Below are 19,147 nucleotides of genomic sequence, written 5' to 3' on the forward strand. Positions count from 1 at the left end.
AGTAGTATGCACATGTTCCAAGAGATGGCGCTTTTACAAACCGTGCATCGTTCCTGACTATCCCTACTGAGCGCCACCTAGCGGACAATTTTTGTAACGTGAACACCACATTTTTTAAGTCAGTTTTAACGTATGCTCGCAGATAGCACCATAGTCACGTAGAACTGTTTGTAGACAACAATATAAAGCTCAAAAAGTTATGTACTCAATTTTATTTAATGTTAGGTACAACATAGCTATAAGGCAAACTGTAAGCCACCTAAGTAAAGCGAGTGCTTTACGAATTTTATTAATTAGACTTATATGCGAAAGTAAGATAAATAGTATTCCTTTCAATATGTACTCCTCATCATACTTTAATATTTTTTAATAGGTATAAATAATAATACATACCTACAAATGGATATGAGATTTGCACTAAGTGCCAAAGTTGCACTGAGTGCCAGTTATAATGAACCGCCATAATCACAAAACTGAAAAAAAAAAAATACAAAGTAAAATGCAAAACACTCCACCTAAGCAGAGTGTACACTAACCGCAATATAAACTATCTGTCGCGCGTAGTCACAACCTCATCAGTTACAAGATGCTTAGCTGCAGTGAATACTCTACTTTATTGTCGCATATATTTACCTTGAAAGCAAGTAAACTTAGGACCATTTCTCTGGTTTAGATACTGAGAAACTGTAGAACAAAAGTCACCGGACAAATAACTGGAGATGCAAATTATTTCAATTCCTTTCAACTAAATAAAAGTGTCACTTCCTAAATAGATAAAAGTGTGCATTCCTTTTTTTTTGCTGTCATTCCTAATTGCATAGAATAAGAAGTACGACTTATGATTACTATGTCATTTAATAACTTTTAGGGATATACTTACGTATCATGAATGAACCACCAAATCTTAGCATTAGGCTTTACAGGCTAGAGAGTTTGAAAATTATCAATATCTTGATGTAAGCAGACACATTAATAACTTTATGGCTTTTTTCCCGAACAAAATATCAAGGAAATGAAATAATGAAGTCAATCCACTTACTGGCTAAAATTAACCGGCAAATACTAACTCCATCGATCCATACTATAGTAACACTTGGTATAGCTAACTACCGCCATTACCCAGACGCCGATAAGAGCTCGTTGTAACGTACCAATGACGATGCTTCATCATACGCGGCCTATCTGCCGATCGGGGACACCATCGACACTGTGGAGGTTAACATTGTACTGCCAGGGTTACGAATATAAGAGGACGAAATAAATAACCCTTTTAGTACAGATGGTGTTGTGTAAAATGTTAATGATTGGGATACCTAGTTTGTCATTTTGGACTGCAAGTGGTTTGGACGTCGGGGCGAATCACTCAAGTACTACCTATTTCTGAGTGGGACCATTTATATCGCAATAGTGCACTATATACTGCAAAAATCTGATAAGTAGCTACAAATCTGCACCTCTTCACCTCTTTTTCTGAATAGCCTCGCTCTCTTGTCTGGATATGATAAAAAATAAGTATCAATGCAAACAAGTTCCCAATGGTAAAAGACTTACAAAATAATATCGTTACCGTAATAATTTGAAGGATTAAATCGAGAATTTTTAAGTAATTGAAAATGCTAATTTAATTAACTTAACAGCTCGAAATCACTTCAATAGAAACACCAGATTCTACCATGAATTATTGAAGAGCTGCACAAAAGAACTGAAAATCACAGAGCTAAAATGTTAGTCTAGACTTTGGCTAAAGTCACAATTCATATGAGGTACTTGCCATTAAAATCGCCAATAACCATTAAGTCAATGGAAACAAGCCAAGTACTACCGAATGCAATACAATAGCCAGTATTAAATCTAACCAATAAATTATTCAAAGACATTTCAACCGCAGAACTGTTGGAGTGATCCCAAATTACATTTACAACGAGGAAAAATCACACAAGCCCTACGATGGTGTCAATAGAGTTGAAGATCCTGTAGAATTCAATTTGGGAGTGGCATAGTTAAGTTGGTAGTTTGTAGTGTAAAGGAGTACCTATAATTCAACGCCCAACGGTGACCGAGTGTACGTCAAGATGTGTGAATGTCTATATTAGATGCTATTTTATCGGTTCGTATGTAGAGAATGGATTATTAAGCATGGTGTGAAGGAAGTTATCGGTACAATAAGCTATAATAATTTGATCGATTCTGAACAGTGCGGTCCTGTATTGCATGTGACTTAGTTTATATTGTTGGCAACTTCGAAACAAAAACGGTTATGTAAGTTTTGTGTGATGTTAGTTATGTCAGTTAATTTGACAGTTTTCGTTATGCGAAAAATGCTTGATGAAACTATTTATGTGTAATAATTAAAATTATTACTTTAAATACAAATAACCCTTTAGACCACAGACAAATGCAAGCCAAACAGATCAAGCTATGATTTCATTCATAAAGTTAAGTCATCATAATGAATCCTAGTAACACAGATATAAAATAAGGGCAAGAAAAGTAATAGAATTCAACACTTTACCCGAACAATAACTTAGCAACGGCAATAAGAGAAGACAATTTGTAATAAAACCGTATATCATAATAAAAATAAAATAAGAATACACACTCGCGAGAAAAAAAAAACGATTACTCGAGCCACGATAAAGGAGTATATTAAGACGATAAACCCGTCCTTATAAGACGACCGGGGACATAATATGTGTAATAACATATAAAATATATCTGGGCAATGCTTTTCGGCCGTATTGCCCGGGTCATGGGTTCGCCATATTGTTGAAAAGAAAATGTTGAGAGAAATCACTTTCTCTACAATATTTTCTGCTGATTTAGATGCGTTATGTATGGGGGTCTTGAAATCAGGTTGGCCTTTCTAAGTTTTTTGTAACAATTCTCTGCATCTGGAACTGCCAAAAGATAGGTAAGAAATAAGAAAAAAAATGGCAACGTCAGTAATACCTGTTGTACAATTTTCGAGCTCGATATAAAAAACGTTATGTTGTGTAATAATGGTAAATAGCTAGAGCAACTTCAGAAAATTTATCAGAGCAGCTCTTTCCAAATTAACTTTCAAGATGCTCTTCAAACTAAAAGATCTTATGACACACATGTGTAAAATTGCAGCACGATCTTATTCTATTTGAATGGTCCCATTTCTTAAATAACACATATAGGGCACTTGGATAGGACCACGAATGACCCACTAAACACTTACCATAACACGCGAAGATTCCATCCATCCGAACCCTTCAAACGATTTGTTAAGACATCCAAAAACGTATTTAACCCTCAGAACTGTCATGGGATGGTTTGCGGGACTAAAGGACCTTTGGAAACTGATCCATAGCACAATGGGGTTGCTATAAAAATAAACTGAAGCCCTTAGGAAGTTGATGCTAATGTGAAACCGATATATGTATGTTTTCCCGATATAGATACTTTGTTAGTGTTTGTTAATGTAAGACTTCGGCAGATGGTGGATTAGGGTGCAGTTGAAAATCAGTGCTAAGTCATCACCTGTCCTTTCCTCGTATAATTGTATCAGTCATTTTGAAATGTTTATCAAAGGAAGAGACAAGGTACCACTGTCCGATGTACATAATGTTATACATAGTTCTTTTTGTTTTAAAAATTTTAGTTTTTGAGGTTACAACAAAAAAAATAATGGCGATTGTATTGGGGTAAGAACTACATAGGTATGGACTTTATACTGACTAGCTAGAGTTAGGAGGGTATAATTTATCACAGAGGCGGATCTATCTACCGTAACAGACACTGTTGGCACCCTTTTTGACATGTTTTGAGAAACAATAATGAATACAATTTATTTGTCATCCGTGCCCTTTTCTCGTTGTTTATGAGTTTTAATTTGACGCGTTGTTGGTCAACCTCAGTTAGTAGTTTCGGGTCCTCACTTGTAAGTAAGCCGGAAGATTTTATGGAGGCTGTTCTTGACGTGATAAGACTATTCTTGCATCGCATTTTTTTCATAAATGCTACTTTCTTGACAGTATCGAAGTTTCCTGTGACTTTGTTATCGGGAAACACTGCTTATTTAATGAAATTATTGTAAAAATTGGTATTTGAGGCAAACAGTGCGATTGTAAAAATTTTTAGACAAAATCATGGCATAGCCAGTAAAAAGAATTGGTAAGCCCGAGATAAAGGTAGAAAGGTACTACTCACGTTGCATATAAAAAAAAGCAACAGACTACTCATTAAGTATAACTTTCACCTCAAAATAACCACTTCAAGCTTCTCTATCCCGCAAAAAAACGCCCAGCTGTTCCCTCCACATTTGTTACAATATTCTGCAGTAATTCATTACAAGCGACAAACAGAGGCGATGTTTTGACAGATGTTCATCTGAAATTGTTATTTTTGTCGCCCTGGGCGTTAATTTGCGTCGCCTGTTTAAACGCCAGTCCCGCCCCAATTAAGGGATTACTAAACGTAATTTGCATGTAATAACTTGAGGTGATGTTGAGGTGAATTTTGTCATCTGGTTTTGGTAGGGGCTTTAAGTAGGTTTGGAAAGCCATATGTTGAAAGCATATGTTGTTAGTTGCACCCGTACATATGTTATGATCGAAAGCTGACATTGATTGGCACAATAAATTGGATGCATCACAAGGGAATTGAAGAACATAGGTAATAATGTTTAAATAAAACTACTACGGATTCATCGCGGGTATATTCAGAATACTTAATTCCAACGTTTCGGATCCTTTATACTTACAGCATCCAATGGTCACGGGTAGATTTATACAACGAGACACGATACCAAACGCGATAGACGAGCATAATAATAATTGTGAAAAAATCTTAAGAAGTACCTACTCTCATGCAATAGATGGATTTCAATTATCCTTCTACCTGTAGATTTGCTGAGTAGAGATAGAAATTTGATATTCCTTGTCCAGAAAATCAAATTCCTATCTCTACTTTGAAATCCAGAGTTGGATGATGCACCAATGTATAATGATTTGAATTATTTTATTTACTTTCAAAAGTAATTCAACAGTTTACCTTTAGCAGGCTACTTATTTAAACATAATTAGAAACAGGATATACCATGCAGTTTGTATATTCCGTCTTTCATGTGTCAGCAGAGCATACACAAATACTATCGTAGCCGAGTGTCGCAAGCGATTATTAGTCGGATGTTAGTCGTGACGTCTCGGTGAGACAGAACAAATACTGCGATTGTTGCGGCGACTATGTGGTTTTCAATAACGGGGACATACATAAACTGAATGTGCTTTGTTTTCTGTTGTGTAAGGTTTTAGGACTATCTTTTGGTCGTGCTTATAAGTACATACTACTAAACTACATTAAACGCCTTCCTCTCTTCTAACTATTTTGCTGTGCCCATCAGGGTCCATAATTGTGACTACCTCTATTATTTTATATTTTCCACCAAATGTAGGTACATTATGGAATGCAATAAATGATATGATACTTAAAATTAAATTATATTTATGTAATCAGTTGAGTAGTATCGAGTCTAAGAAATGCTTCCCATCCTCAGTGTCGACATCCCTCATATCCCATAACACGTAGAGAGTTTTCGTCTGAATACTGAAATAACTACCAATACTTTCCATGCATTTTGGCGATACAAATGTTTACACTATTTTGTAGGCTTAAGATGATACATCGAGATGAGTAGCCAAACACAAAATGATGTATTAGGTGACTCTTGCTCATCTCTAAGAAAGGGTTACATTATAAACCTAAATCAATCAATATTACTGCGTCCTAAGGTATCATAGTCACCCTACCAAACACGTGTGCTCATTTACTTATGAAAATATTTCGCTGCACTAATTTTACGTGTCTTCCAATCAGTTGCCACTCAACTCTGAGCTTTAGCTTCAACAAAATAAGGTTCTGTATAGCCTTGTTAAGCCAGTCCACAGGGTTATGGATCAGTGTTGTAAGCACGATCGCGGTTGGCCCGTTCATTGTTTTCGTTGACAGCGAGTTGTGTTGCAATGTTCAAATGTCGAACGATGAATACAGTTTGACCCTAGTACTTCAAAGGTCATTGTATAAGCAGGTAAAAGTACAAGTTAGAAAGGGCTCCAAGAAAACATAAAAAACATGGCTTGGGCATATCGATATTTACTAGGTACCGGAAAAAGTCAGTTCCAGTATTTTTATGCTCAGAATCGCATGTATGTAATGCCATATGCTTACAAACTTTGCTACTTGCTGGTCGGATTGAAAAGTTTTAAAGACTGGTACTCAGTTTTGCAATGAGCAAGCTTGGTGATTAATGCTCAATCCTTCTCCGTGTGAGAGGAGGCCTGTACCCAGCAGTGGGACGATAAAAAGACTGTAATAGTAACAGTAACTCAGTTTTGCATGGAATGTGCTCTCAAATACTCAGATTTTACTCTTGTAAAATTGATGATATTTATCCATTTTGTCGGAAGTTAATTTTAGTTATTCTGTTCGTACTCGTCGTATAACGTGATAATTATCTATTTAACACCTCGCTAGCCTGACTGGCTAACTGGCAAAGGTTATAGCATCTCTGCCTACATCGTCAGAATATTAACAAGAAGTGTAGACAGCCTGGGGGCCAGTAGACATCTTGAGAGTTATGTGTGCCTAGTACTCTTACTATTTGTTCGATCATACATGATACAATGTGTGCAGTTTGTGCACAGATGTGGAGAGAATTTTGAAGCTCCTTCTTGGTTCTGGGCACTTGGTAGTTTTTAAGAAAATGTTTGAATACATATATTTAATTGCAAATATCTGTTAGAAAATAGTGGAAGGGAGAAAAAGAGGTGTTATTGCACCGCTTTTCACTATAAATTGGATGTTTAGCTTTTTGAAAAATACCCATGTAAAGCAATATGTACCTAAGCATACAATGTATCATCATATCTCAGCATTAAATGAGTACGAATATTGTATGACAAAAATAGAGGTCACTCGCTCTTTGATTTTCTATAAAGCAGCTATTCCTACATTCTAAATAGAAAACTTATGAAGCTTTCCTTATATTTTAAGATTATATTTTAACAAAAGAAAATCTGAGCGAGTTTAAAATGCACTCATGGTACCCCATGCGAGTCCAAAACTATCAGAATTCAACTAGCGGCACTTTCGTCGCGACTAATGCATTTAGGCGCCTACCTGCAGGCACTTTTCACTTTCGGCAGGATCTAGACGGGAGCATGTTTTACGGAATATATAGATTTAAAGCGCTTTACTTTTGTTTTGAAGTTTATGAGGTATTGTAGGTATAAAGGTGTTCTTCATTTAAATTCCAAGCTGAGACTACTATTTTGTCTTTAACCTATTGTATGACGGGAGCATGTTTTACGGAATATATAGATTTAAAGCGCTTTACTTTTGTTTTGAAGTTTATGAGGTATTGTAGGTATAAAGGTGTTCTTCATTTAAATTCCAAGCTGAGACTACTATTTTGTCTTTAACCTATTGTATGTCGGAGCGCGGATAAACGCGAGAAACAATTGATTTTCTATTGTTTTATAATTAGCGACATACAAAGATGCCAAATTACTCGTAGATACTGATTGAATCATGAAAGAGAAATAGAAAGTAACTGAATCGAAACTATTGTGTATTTTGATGACCTTTCGATGAAAACTAAACAATTTTATTGATAAGTAAATGCGGTCTGACCTTTCTTTGTTTCAAAGAAAATCTGTTCAAAGTTTTTATTGTGAATACTATTATGAAGTTTTCATATTCCAAACTAAGGTTTTAAATAGAACTAAAGTTTTTCAATTTTGAACTTTACTGTAGTGACTCAAAGCATAAGTACTATAAGTTTGCTAAGGTTTTATGCTTTTTGGTCTAATAAATAGAAGTCTTGAAGTTTGCATGTGAATTTGATAAGTAATAAAAATATAGACGATTTTATTGGGGTACGTGAAAGTTTTTATGTGGTCTACATGCAAAGTATATAAGTTCTTGCAAATGCCTTTTCTTTTTCATCAAAAGTGAATACTTAGGTGCATTATTGAAAAATATTTAAACAATTTCATTGACCCGGCCCTACTTACTTGCTACTTAAGATCGAAGCCAGTTTAAGCAAGAGTATTTCATAAAAAATATTCTTAAGGTTAAAACGTTAAAAGGTTCTGTCATCATTATAAAAATTAATTCACGAACCAAAAATATTCGTGCCAATATTTCACTTCGGCAATGTTCGGCAGTTTCCGACAAATCCTTTCGGCGTAAAAGCAAATCGCTGGACGATCTGTCAGAGGAGGCGAAGGGCAAAAAAGTTGAATTTCTTACGGCATAAGCGTCATAAATAAAAAGAGACGGCCAACTTTCTGCCGTTACCGGTGCGAGGAGGGTGCAGACTTATTCTGGGTCTTGAATATGGATGTCTGGATTTGTGGATGGGAATTGCTGTTAAAGATATTTTATTTTGTAACATATAGTACAGGTCATAAATCATTGTATTACCTACTTGCTTATATAAATTGGTACCACAGACTTAATAAATGAATGGAGAGGGAATGCATGTCACTTGCATTATACTAACTCTGAAAATGTGATATATTTGATTGAGGATCGTCGGTGCAAACGCATCTGAAAATTTTGTTGAAACCTGAATCGATTGTATCATATTTAAACGGTTCGTTGCCGTCTAAAAGAAAGTCAGAGAACGATATAGTTTTTGAAATGGAATTATATTTGAAACCAGTCTACCTTGCAACTTTTATTTATCTTTAAGACAAGTAGAGCACGTTTACTTCTCTTTCTAAATATAGACAGAGAGAAAAATATCCTCCAATACGTATCTACAAACAAATAGAAAACATCCAGAATAAGGTTATGTGGGCACAATTTGTCGGCGCGGACGTTCGGCGCGCTCTCCGCAGGAAATGAGCGTATTTGTCTTACCTGTATGGGGTGGGGCTTCTTAGTTAGCGTTTTGGTAATATAATCGTAGTATTATTTTAGTTTCTTATCTCTAGGCTATTTTAGGCTCTAATATATTTAAAGTTAAGTAACGCATAGTCGTATATTTCAAAACCATTCAATATTTTAGAATACTCGAACGGATAGATCGCTAACATATAGCCATACAAATTACGCTATGTGGCAGTTCCTAGGCGGGAATGTGGATGGATGGAAACAAGATGGATGGATTGTGTGAGAAACAATACTGCAAAGAGTGCTTCTTGTGAGATGACGTAGTAAGATAAAAAAGACATGCTGCGACGACCCTAAGGGTCAATTCCCACTGAAAGAGCAGCGGCCGGCAGCGGCCGTAAGAGCACGGAAAATGTAAGAGCGCGGCGCGGTGCGGCGCCGCGCGGCCCGCCGCGCTCGCGCTCAATCCCTTGCAATTACGGCCGCTGCCGGCCGCTGCCGGCCGCTGCTCTTTCAGTGGGAATTGACCCTTAATGATAAATTGAGATGTTGACAGAAGCTACTAAGTAGACAACGTATCGAAAACTAGTCCTATGCTACTCCCACTGTCATTAGCACCTTACTCAGCCTAAAGCTAGAGCCACACATTCATAAATTCACTTACCAACATTTATGAATGTTAATAATTAAAGTCAGTATAGCTGTGTGCGATTTATTTGCCGCTTCAACTGTTTATGCACCGTTTGGCTGCGAGTCTTGAAGTCACGTGACGTCACAATGTGGTGAGGAGAGATGCATGCGGAATGAATTGTTTCGAAGCTTGGTATGAAGGAAGTAAGGTAGTTGAGGTAATTTTGAAGAGGTTGCTACTGTGTGTCTTGGTATTTAAGGGTGGTAAATAATGAAGAAGACTTTAGTTTTTCAACTTCTTTCTGGCAGAAATAAAAAAATTAATATCATAAATATCAATGTTGACAGTGTACTAATATTGTGTAAAATGGTCTTTATTTTGAACAGACTTTTGTAATTGAATAAATGTTCAGATTGACTTCTCTTTGCAGGTCAACCCCAAGATTGGTGGGCTCCGATGCATCATACAAACTCAGCTCGTATGAAAAGGAAGCTTTGAATGCGGTAAGTGACATATTATTACTTATTTTTAATAAATAATATTTATCATTTTATATAAATTGAATACCTTGGTAAATTATTTCATAAATTGAATTAAGATTTCCTCAATAACAAATGACAGTCGCGAAAAAAGAAATGCCTACCTACTAGTATGGTTTCCATATTCATAAGTTCTCAATACCCATCGCCGCTAAACCGTAGATATCAGTGGATTAATGCTATGCAAAGTAAACACAGTTATCTCGGAGTTATTGCTTACTAGACAAATAATAACATAATAGTACACCACGCATGTGCCCTTGCAGATTAGAATTGGCACAATTTGAAAGATTAAGCGAGTTTTTTATTAGTTTATGGGGTGTCAGTAATATGTCAGTAACATTTTACTTTTGAACACTGAAATGACATACCTAAAGTACAATAGCTTATGCGTTTTGTTTACATATAAATTAAATAATTATCCCTGTTTTGGGCAGCCCGCATGCATCCACAACCTTTCTTTTTACAAATAGTCTCCCCACACCGTGTACCGAGATGAATAAGGTATATGCTTGATGAAACGAACACAATGTCCTAAAGTTTAGCTACTCTAAGTTCAATAAAGTCACTCTCGCTACCGCTCTTAGCACACACCTCATTTCCGTACGTTCAAATAATTTATGGATCAATTACGTATTCTATTAATAGGAACCGAATGGCTATTCGTCTATAGCAAATTGTAGATAACATCTGAATAATATTGAAATTACGCTTGCTGCAAATAATTTCTACGAGCGATGGTCACGCAATTTATTGATTTCTCTTATCAATATTTAAATATCGTAAGTGGGTAATTTTTTTCTATAAAATAATTTTCTCTCTGAGGAGTTTTTTCTGTGTATATTTTCTAACTGGAAACTTTTATTTTATTGGCGCCATTTGCAATAAAGAAAGTCTTGAACACAACTAAGTATTTTACAGAAGACTTTTTTAGTACCTAATCAGTGTAAAGGTTAAAGCGTGTACGATTTACATTGTCCCCCGCGCGCGCCCGTGTGAGTCAGACGGTTGTTTCCGTGTGCTTGTGCTTATAAATTCGTAAAGTTGGTTAAATCTGCATTAATTTGTGTGTGCTATATACATATCTGTAGACGAAAACCTATACCTTAAAACTGTGCCAAAAATAAATAAATTGATACCTAGTGAACAACGTGTAATCACAAAATAAACAAAATAGGAAGAAAGAAAAACGTGCAGTGTTTGTGTCCGTGACATTGACATACAATGCAAGGACATTAGTCACAGCGTCGAACCAGTCGAACGAACATTGTTTATCTACAGAACAGGTTTTTCGTCTTACATTCTAACGCTCGCCTGGTCTAGCGGTATCGCAAGACTATTACCGTGGGAGTGGTTGGGGGTTCGGACCCAGCTTTGCAGGCAACCACTTTTTGTATTTTTTTTTTTTTTTTTTTTTTTTTTTTCATTTTTATTCTCGTTTTTGCTTCATTATATACTAAAACATGTCAAAGAGAACATCTTCAAATAAGCCAAGAGAAATGCATTACGATTCTGACCCGGAAGTAAATTCAGCCATAACACCACTATCACCATTACAAAATCTCTCTAATATCACACAGAGATTCAAACGCAAGTATCAACAGGATGATGACATAAGCGACCTCTTGGGAGAGATTAGAAAACTGATGTCGGATTTTACTGACAATCAAGATAAGAAGTATAAAGCATTAATGAGTGCTGTAAATGATATAAAGAACCAAAATACTGAGATTCAGAAGACTACCCAATTCTTATCAGACAAATATGATGAATTACTACTTAAGATGAATCAGCTGGAGAAGGAAAACAAAGAAAAACTAGCTTACATACAAATTCTTGAAGAGAAAATAGAAAATTTAGAAACTTTTTATAAATCTTCTAGCCTGGAAATTAGAAATTTACCCTTAGACAAATCTGAGAGCAAAATTAACCTATGTGAGACCTTAATAAACACAGGTAAGGTTCTGAACGTCCCACTACAAAAGTCAGAGATACGAGATATTTACCGCCTGAAGTCCAAATCTGGGAAGTCTAGTGGTACCATAGTGGTTGACTTGTCCTCAGTTATTGCTAAAGATAATCTCCTGCAAGCCTTTAAAATGTATAACAAGAAAAATGCTGCAAACAAACTATCCTCAAAAGATATACTGTTGGACGGTCCAATACAACCTATCTACATGTCTGAGAATTTGACAGCCAAAAAGAGGCGACTATTTTATCTCGCACGAGAGAAAGCGAAAACACTAGAATATACGTACTGCTGGGTCTCACACGGAAGGATCTTTCTGAGAAAAAAGGAGGGTATACCCGCAATACGTATCGACTCCGAAAAGGATCTCGGCAAGTTACAACTAAATAAAGAATGACTAAGTACCAACAGTAGTCATGTTTTCCTTCCTGTTACAATCAATTTTTGCATGCCCTTTTCTTATAAAAATCCAATATTAATTGTCAGAATAATTACTGAAATCTTCTTACATTGTAAATTTAATCCGGTGGCTACTTTTTATAATAACATACAAACATACATACATATGCACACATACCTATTATGTTACCAAATATACACATACACTCATTACATAAAACCAACACATACAGGTCTGAACACAATTACGATACTATTAAACAGAAGCAAACTACCCTTTATGAGCCCACAGCCTCAATACAAATTCAGAACTCCGGAACAGATGAAATTAAGCAGGCCGGACACTGGCACCACTAGCATCTATATTACATTAAAAGATCTATTGCACTGGGACATATACTCCTTAAGCAAGCTAAATGATGAACTTTGATTCTATATCTAATGAAATAGATGCTATTGGCACGGCTCCGTGCTATATTTGTAAACCCGGCCGGTGTGATAATATTTTAAATGTAACTAGTAATTCAATAAAAATACTTCATATCAACATACGCAGCGTAAACCGAAACTTTGATGAACTCAATGTGTTTTTACAGAACACAAACATATTACCAGAAATATTAGTTCTATCCGAGTGCTGGTTAAGTAAAACACCAACCATTCCATCACTTGAGGGCTATGCAAGCTATTATACAACAAATAATATAAATCAAAATGATGGTATTATTGTCTATGTCAGATTGTCGCTACCACATATTATTATTGAACCGCTTGTTCTAGATGCAAACTGTTTAATTTGCAAAGTGGATACCGCAAATCTCGTGATAATTGCCTTGTATCGCCCTCCGTGTAACCGCAACATTAATAACTTTCTTAATGGTTTGGATAGCACCCTTTCATCCATATCAAACTATAAAAACATGGTTCTCATTGGTGATATTAATATTAATATTATTCCAACAGATTTGAATCAACAGGCAAACGAATATCTTAATTTGACGTCATTGCACGGTCTTTTACCTACCCACAATTTGCCCACCCGTGGTAAGAGTTGCCTAGACCATATTTTACTAAAATCAGATTTGAAAACTGTCACATTGGTATTTGAAACTTTTATAACCGATCATGCGCCTGTTTTAATTAGTATTGAAAACACATTAAAAAGACCCAAACGCAATAATAGTATCGTGAAAGTGGACTATTCATCGGTTTTTGCAGCTGTACTGGACACTGATTTCAGCCCAGTAAAGAATATGTGTGATGCGGAGGTTGCGGCTGATATGTTAGTCTCAATGATTAGGTCAATAATCCTTAGTCATTCAATTACACAGCGAATTCCTTCAAAGCTTCGGATCATTAAGCCATGGATAACCAACGGTCTTCTACGATGTATTCGCAATCGTGACTCAATGTGTCGAAAGTTGCAGAACGAACCTGACAACCATATCTTGAAACTGACATATATCAGATACCGGAATTTCTGCAACAAACTTCTTAAAAGGCTGAAACACGCATACGAAAAAATTGAATTTCGGAAAGCTCAAAACAATCCTAAAAAAACATGGAAGCTGATTAAAAATATCACAAACTCTGAGTGCTCAAAAAGTTCTTCTAACGAACTTCTTAACATAGAGACTGATAAAATTGCATCTGTTAATAAGGTTAACGAATATTTTTCTAGCATAGGTGGTAAACTAGCACAAAAATTCGGTGTTTCTTCCGGCTATACACCAGACGAAAACACTATTGTCAACTCTTTCGTACTTATGCCGACCGACGAATGTGAGGTTGAAGCAATTGTCCGTGGCTTACGTGCAGATACAGCTATTGGCTGGGACACCATTCCAACAAAATTACTACAGGAGTGTTCAAGCACCCTAGTCCCGGTAATAACACATATTTGTAACATCTCAATGTCGAGTGGTACTTTCCCTAAACCATTTAAAAGGGCTATTGTCCACCCTATCTTCAAGAGTGGGAACAGAGACAGTGTAAATAATTATAGACCAATATCTGTATTGCCCGCCATGTCCAAAGTTTTGGAAAAATTATTAAATACGCGTCTTATAAATTTCTTAGAGAAAAACAATATTCTAGCATCAAACCAATTCGGTTTCAGACATGGTAAATCAACGGAGGATGCTGTGGCTTATCTGGTCGATCGAGTAGTTGACTGTCTCGATAACAGACAGAAATGCCTAGGCATCTTCCTTGATCTTACAAAAGCATTTGACACTGTCTCTGTTCCACTCCTCTTGATAAAGATGGAAATGATGGGAATCCGAGGATATGCTCTCCGGATTTTCAGTGACTATCTTTCTGGGAGGACTCAGTCAGTAAAAATAGACCGTTTTATTAGTGAAAGTGCCTCTCTAAATTTCGGCGTACCGCAGGGCTCGGTCCTGGGCCCCACCCTCTTCCTTCTCTACATTAACTCCTTATGTAAACTTAACATCCCTAATTGCGCCATCTGTAGCTATGCTGATGACACGGCTTTGCTTATACGTGGAAATGATTGGGTTGAGGTGTTTGCTAGAGCCGAGCACACTTTAAGTCGTGTAATGCACTGGCTGTCCAAGAACCTCTTAACCCTGAACCTTGACAAAACCACCTACCTAACCTTTTCGCTGACAACATCCACTCAACCAACCGCAGATTCATTCGTCCTAAAAGCACATTCTTGCGAGCCAAGTAATTTACCTACACCCTGTAGCTGTACCACCTTAGCTAGATCGTCCCAAATTAAATATCTAGGTGTACATATTGATGACTTACTCAGTTGGAGATGTCATCTAACTAGTCTTACCTCTCGTGTCCGTAAGGTGATATACATTTTTAAAAAACTGCGCCATTCTACTGACTTTAACACCTTAAAAACTGTATACTGCGCTCTGTGTCAGTCTATTCTGAGCTATTGTATATCCGTTTGGGGAGGGGCTGCTAAGACGCACTTATTGGCCCTGGAGCGGGCACAAAGAGCTGTACTCAAAGTAATGACTTTTAAACCTTTTAGGTACCCGACATCTCAACTCTATGATAACTGTCAAATTCTTACTGTGAGACAGCTCTTTGTGCTTGCAACAATTGCAAGAAAGCATATTTCTTTGGAATATAACGCAAACGTTATCAAAAAACGTCGGTCACATAAGGTATGTCATACTCCGGCTTTTAGGAGCTCCCTGGCTGCACGGCACCATAATGTAATCAGCGGACATTTATATAACATCCTAAACGAACACTGCAAAATTTATCCATTGTCTAGATCTGAATGCAAAAGGAAAGTATCTCAATGGCTCTTAACTAAAACCTATGCTGAAACTGAAGACCTAGTAAAATTAACAATACTATAATAGGATTTATGTCATACATTATAACGTATCTCACTCACACCCACACATTCACTCTAGAAACGACACATCACCTACACGCCACACTTTACACTCGCTCCTCTCCCGCAACACACACACGCGCACACACACCCTGACACACCCTCACACACCCTCTCACACACCCTCACACACACACACACAAAGCTAGCATCCGTAAGCAACCAAAATGCATGCACTTTACCTTATTAATAATATAGAATACTTATATAAAATTTGTTAAATCTTTAGACTTTTTCACGCCAACTCACATGAACTGTAACTAATACTACTGAATCATTTGTATTGCGAGGGCCCTGGTACTCAAAACTCAAGTTAAATCTTACCTTGAGTACCAGAGTTCAACAAAAAATTTTGTGTACCTGTATTAGTGTATAGTGTTTTGTTTGTAATGTGTACTTTTATATGGAAAATAAAATATTATTATTATTATTATTATTTATATGTATGTCTCTTCCAGACCTCGGGACTATAGAGTCCCGGATTTTTGGGAGGCGAACGTGGGGCTGAAGCCAACACGCTGAAGCCCTTTTGAGACAACTTTAATGAAATGTTGACACAAAACCGACGATTATCCCTGTATACACTATAGAAATGTACCCAAGGACAATCCCCGGTTCTGTGCTAAACTATTGCTAACTATGGATGAAAACTACTTGGGCTATTGTGATGGGATGCTAATGGACTAGGAATGGGGAAACTACGGGAACTATGGCACCTGCCGATGACAATGTATTAAATACATGTTAAAATGGCAGGTGGAGACTCGCCAACTCACTTACTGGGCCCCCGGGAATCAGTCACTGAAAAGCAACAAGAGGGCAACAGGGACATGAGCGGCTGAGAAGGGTGAGGATACCTCGGCGGACTTTAAACGCAGATCACGCGCTCCCTGTGGGTCCAGCATCACCGGCCCACTCGCCACTTACCACGAGGCACCTACCCTCCGAGCAGGACTAACCTTGCTCTAGCGACTCCACTCTGACCGGCCGATGAAGGCAAGCCAAGAGGTGGGAGACCTATCCCCCGTCATGCTTCACTCCAGCAAGCCGGAGATGGGGGGCAGTATACTCTCCCTGGAGCACTCGGATATATAGCCCCGCGGGGTCGCTACTCCCCGTCATCCGCCTCAGATGCCCTGCGGGGCTTTATTATTATTATTATCTTGTATGTCTCTGACCGACCACGGGACTACAGAGTCCCGGATTTTTGGAAGGCGAACGTGGGGCCGAAGCCAACACGCTGAAGCCCTTTTGAGACAACTTTAATGAAATGGCGACACAAAACCGACGATTATCCCCGTATACACTATAGAAATGTACCCAAGGACAATCCCCGGTTCTGTGCTAAACTATTGCTAACTATGGATGAAAACTACTTGGGCTACTGTGATGGGATGCTAATGGACTAGGAATGGGGAAACTACGGGAACTATGGCACCTGCCGATGACAATGTATTAAATACATGTTAAAATGGCAGGTGGAGACTCGCCAACTCACTTACTGGGCCCCCGGGAATCAGTCACTGAAAAGCAACAAGAGGGCAACAGGGACATGAGCGGCTGAGAAGGGTGAGGATACCTCGGCGGACTTTAAACGCAGATCACGCGCTCCCTGTGGGTCCAGCATCACCGGCCCACTCGCCACTTACCACGAGGCACCTACCCTCCGAGCAGGACTAACCTTGCTCTAGCGACTCCACTCTGACCGGCCGATGAAGGCAAGCCAAGAGGCGGGAGACCTATCCCCCGTCATGCTTCACTCCGGCAGGCCGGAGATGGGGGACAGTATACTCTCCCTGGAGCACTCGGATATATAGCCCCGCGGGGTCGCTACTCCCCGTCATCCGCCTCAGATGCCCTGCGGGGCTTATTATTATTATTATTATAGAAAATACTCTTCCTGCTTTTAATGGAATATATCTTACAAAATTGTCCGTGTTTCCGGCAGTCGGGTAAAAATAACCATCAAACTTTGCTATACCAATTCATACTTAGGTCAATATAACTATAATTTTAGTGCAAAATTTTACAAAGCGACATGTAATATCCACAATTCGGTAAATAACGAGAACTAAGGACTCCGCAGCGTCCCATTTGTTAAACCAGCTATATTTGTTTAATGGTATAAGTTTATTAGTGAAACATTATTTGTATTGTACCTCTATATTTTATGTATGAACGAGAACCCATAAATGAGAATGAAGGGGCTTTGGCTGTTGTTGTAATTATAATGTGTGCGAAGTAAGATTATAAATCAAGTTACTGTTTAGGTATGTGTACCTAACTCAGAAAAATCGAAGCGGCCAATTTCAATGAAATTTTGAAAAGAGGCAATATTAATGTACTTAATAAAAAAATCAGTTCCATACGTACAACATATATAGGCCGGTCTTACATTTGTAAGTTTTGCTTACGTAAGTACCTAGCTTACATTGTTAACTTCGTAAGTCGCTTGTAGTAATCTCCTAGAACTTAATAGTATTTTTGTTACTTACAAGCTTAATATATTTTTTATGTGTACCTTCTTTGTCTAACGAATGAATGTTCGTCAGTTTTTCAAAATTCCATAGTTCAAAATTTATCACACACAAATTACCACGCAGTTTCCTCCGCTTATTATTCGTAACTGCGCAGCTTTATATAAGAAACATTTGAGCTAGTCACCGAGTCGTATAAGAGAAAAGCGGCCAAGTTAAGAACTAAGTTAGTTGACCTGTTGTAAGGGTCGATTAACACGGATACGGCGGCTGGCGCCAGTTTAGCTCACAGGGCTACCATTACTAGAAAATATTCTTACAATCTTTCTTACAATATCTAAGCTGTCTTATACTAAGCTCCCCGTTGTAAAATGTGGAAAAAGTATTTAATAAATCGTTGAATAATCCCCTAATTTTATTTACAATTAATGTTCATTGTTTTTCTGCATCCGCTCAGACTAAAAGCTGGCCCCAACACAGTTGCGAAAAGGCTAGCAGCATTTTTGCATTTAATTTTTTATTTACTTATTTATGAGCATGTAAATAATATTACATCGATTAAAATAAAGTAAAATAAAAAAGTAAATTAATTTATTATTAAGCATATAGTTAAGAAAATAATCAACTAAAAATAAATGTTATTATGTAAGTACAAGCTGAGCTTCGCTATAATTTGTTTCGCGGCAACCCTACCTATCCAGTTAGTGCACTTTTTCACGCCATTCTAGTGCATAAAATTAGTTTCGCACAATCCCGAAGTTCTTTTGAACCTCACCTTTTACAGTTGGGTATTGTTACGTTTAAGTATATAGCCTACAGTGGTACCTATTCAGTGAGGCGCCGATCCTTACTCGTAACCTTTTGTATTTTATTTGGACA

At 37.4% G+C, this 19,147-nt stretch overlaps 1 protein-coding gene across 1 annotated transcript in view; it reads left to right on the forward strand.

Annotated features, from left to right (window-relative positions):
* LOC124629647 (kinesin-like protein CG14535) overlaps positions 1–19,147 on the forward strand; it is a 267,575-nt gene that overhangs the window by 13,450 nt on the left and 234,978 nt on the right. Inside the window, exon 2 of the mRNA XM_047163145.1 lies at positions 9,927–9,999. Coding sequence (XP_047019101.1) covers positions 9,927–9,999 — 73 coding nt within the window. The remainder of the gene's footprint in view (positions 1–9,926; positions 10,000–19,147) is intronic.

The sequence above is a fragment of the Helicoverpa zea genome, chromosome 4 (genome assembly GCF_022581195.2).
Source record: "Helicoverpa zea isolate HzStark_Cry1AcR chromosome 4, ilHelZeax1.1, whole genome shotgun sequence".
In the NCBI taxonomy this organism is placed as follows: domain Eukaryota; kingdom Metazoa; phylum Arthropoda; class Insecta; order Lepidoptera; family Noctuidae; genus Helicoverpa; species Helicoverpa zea.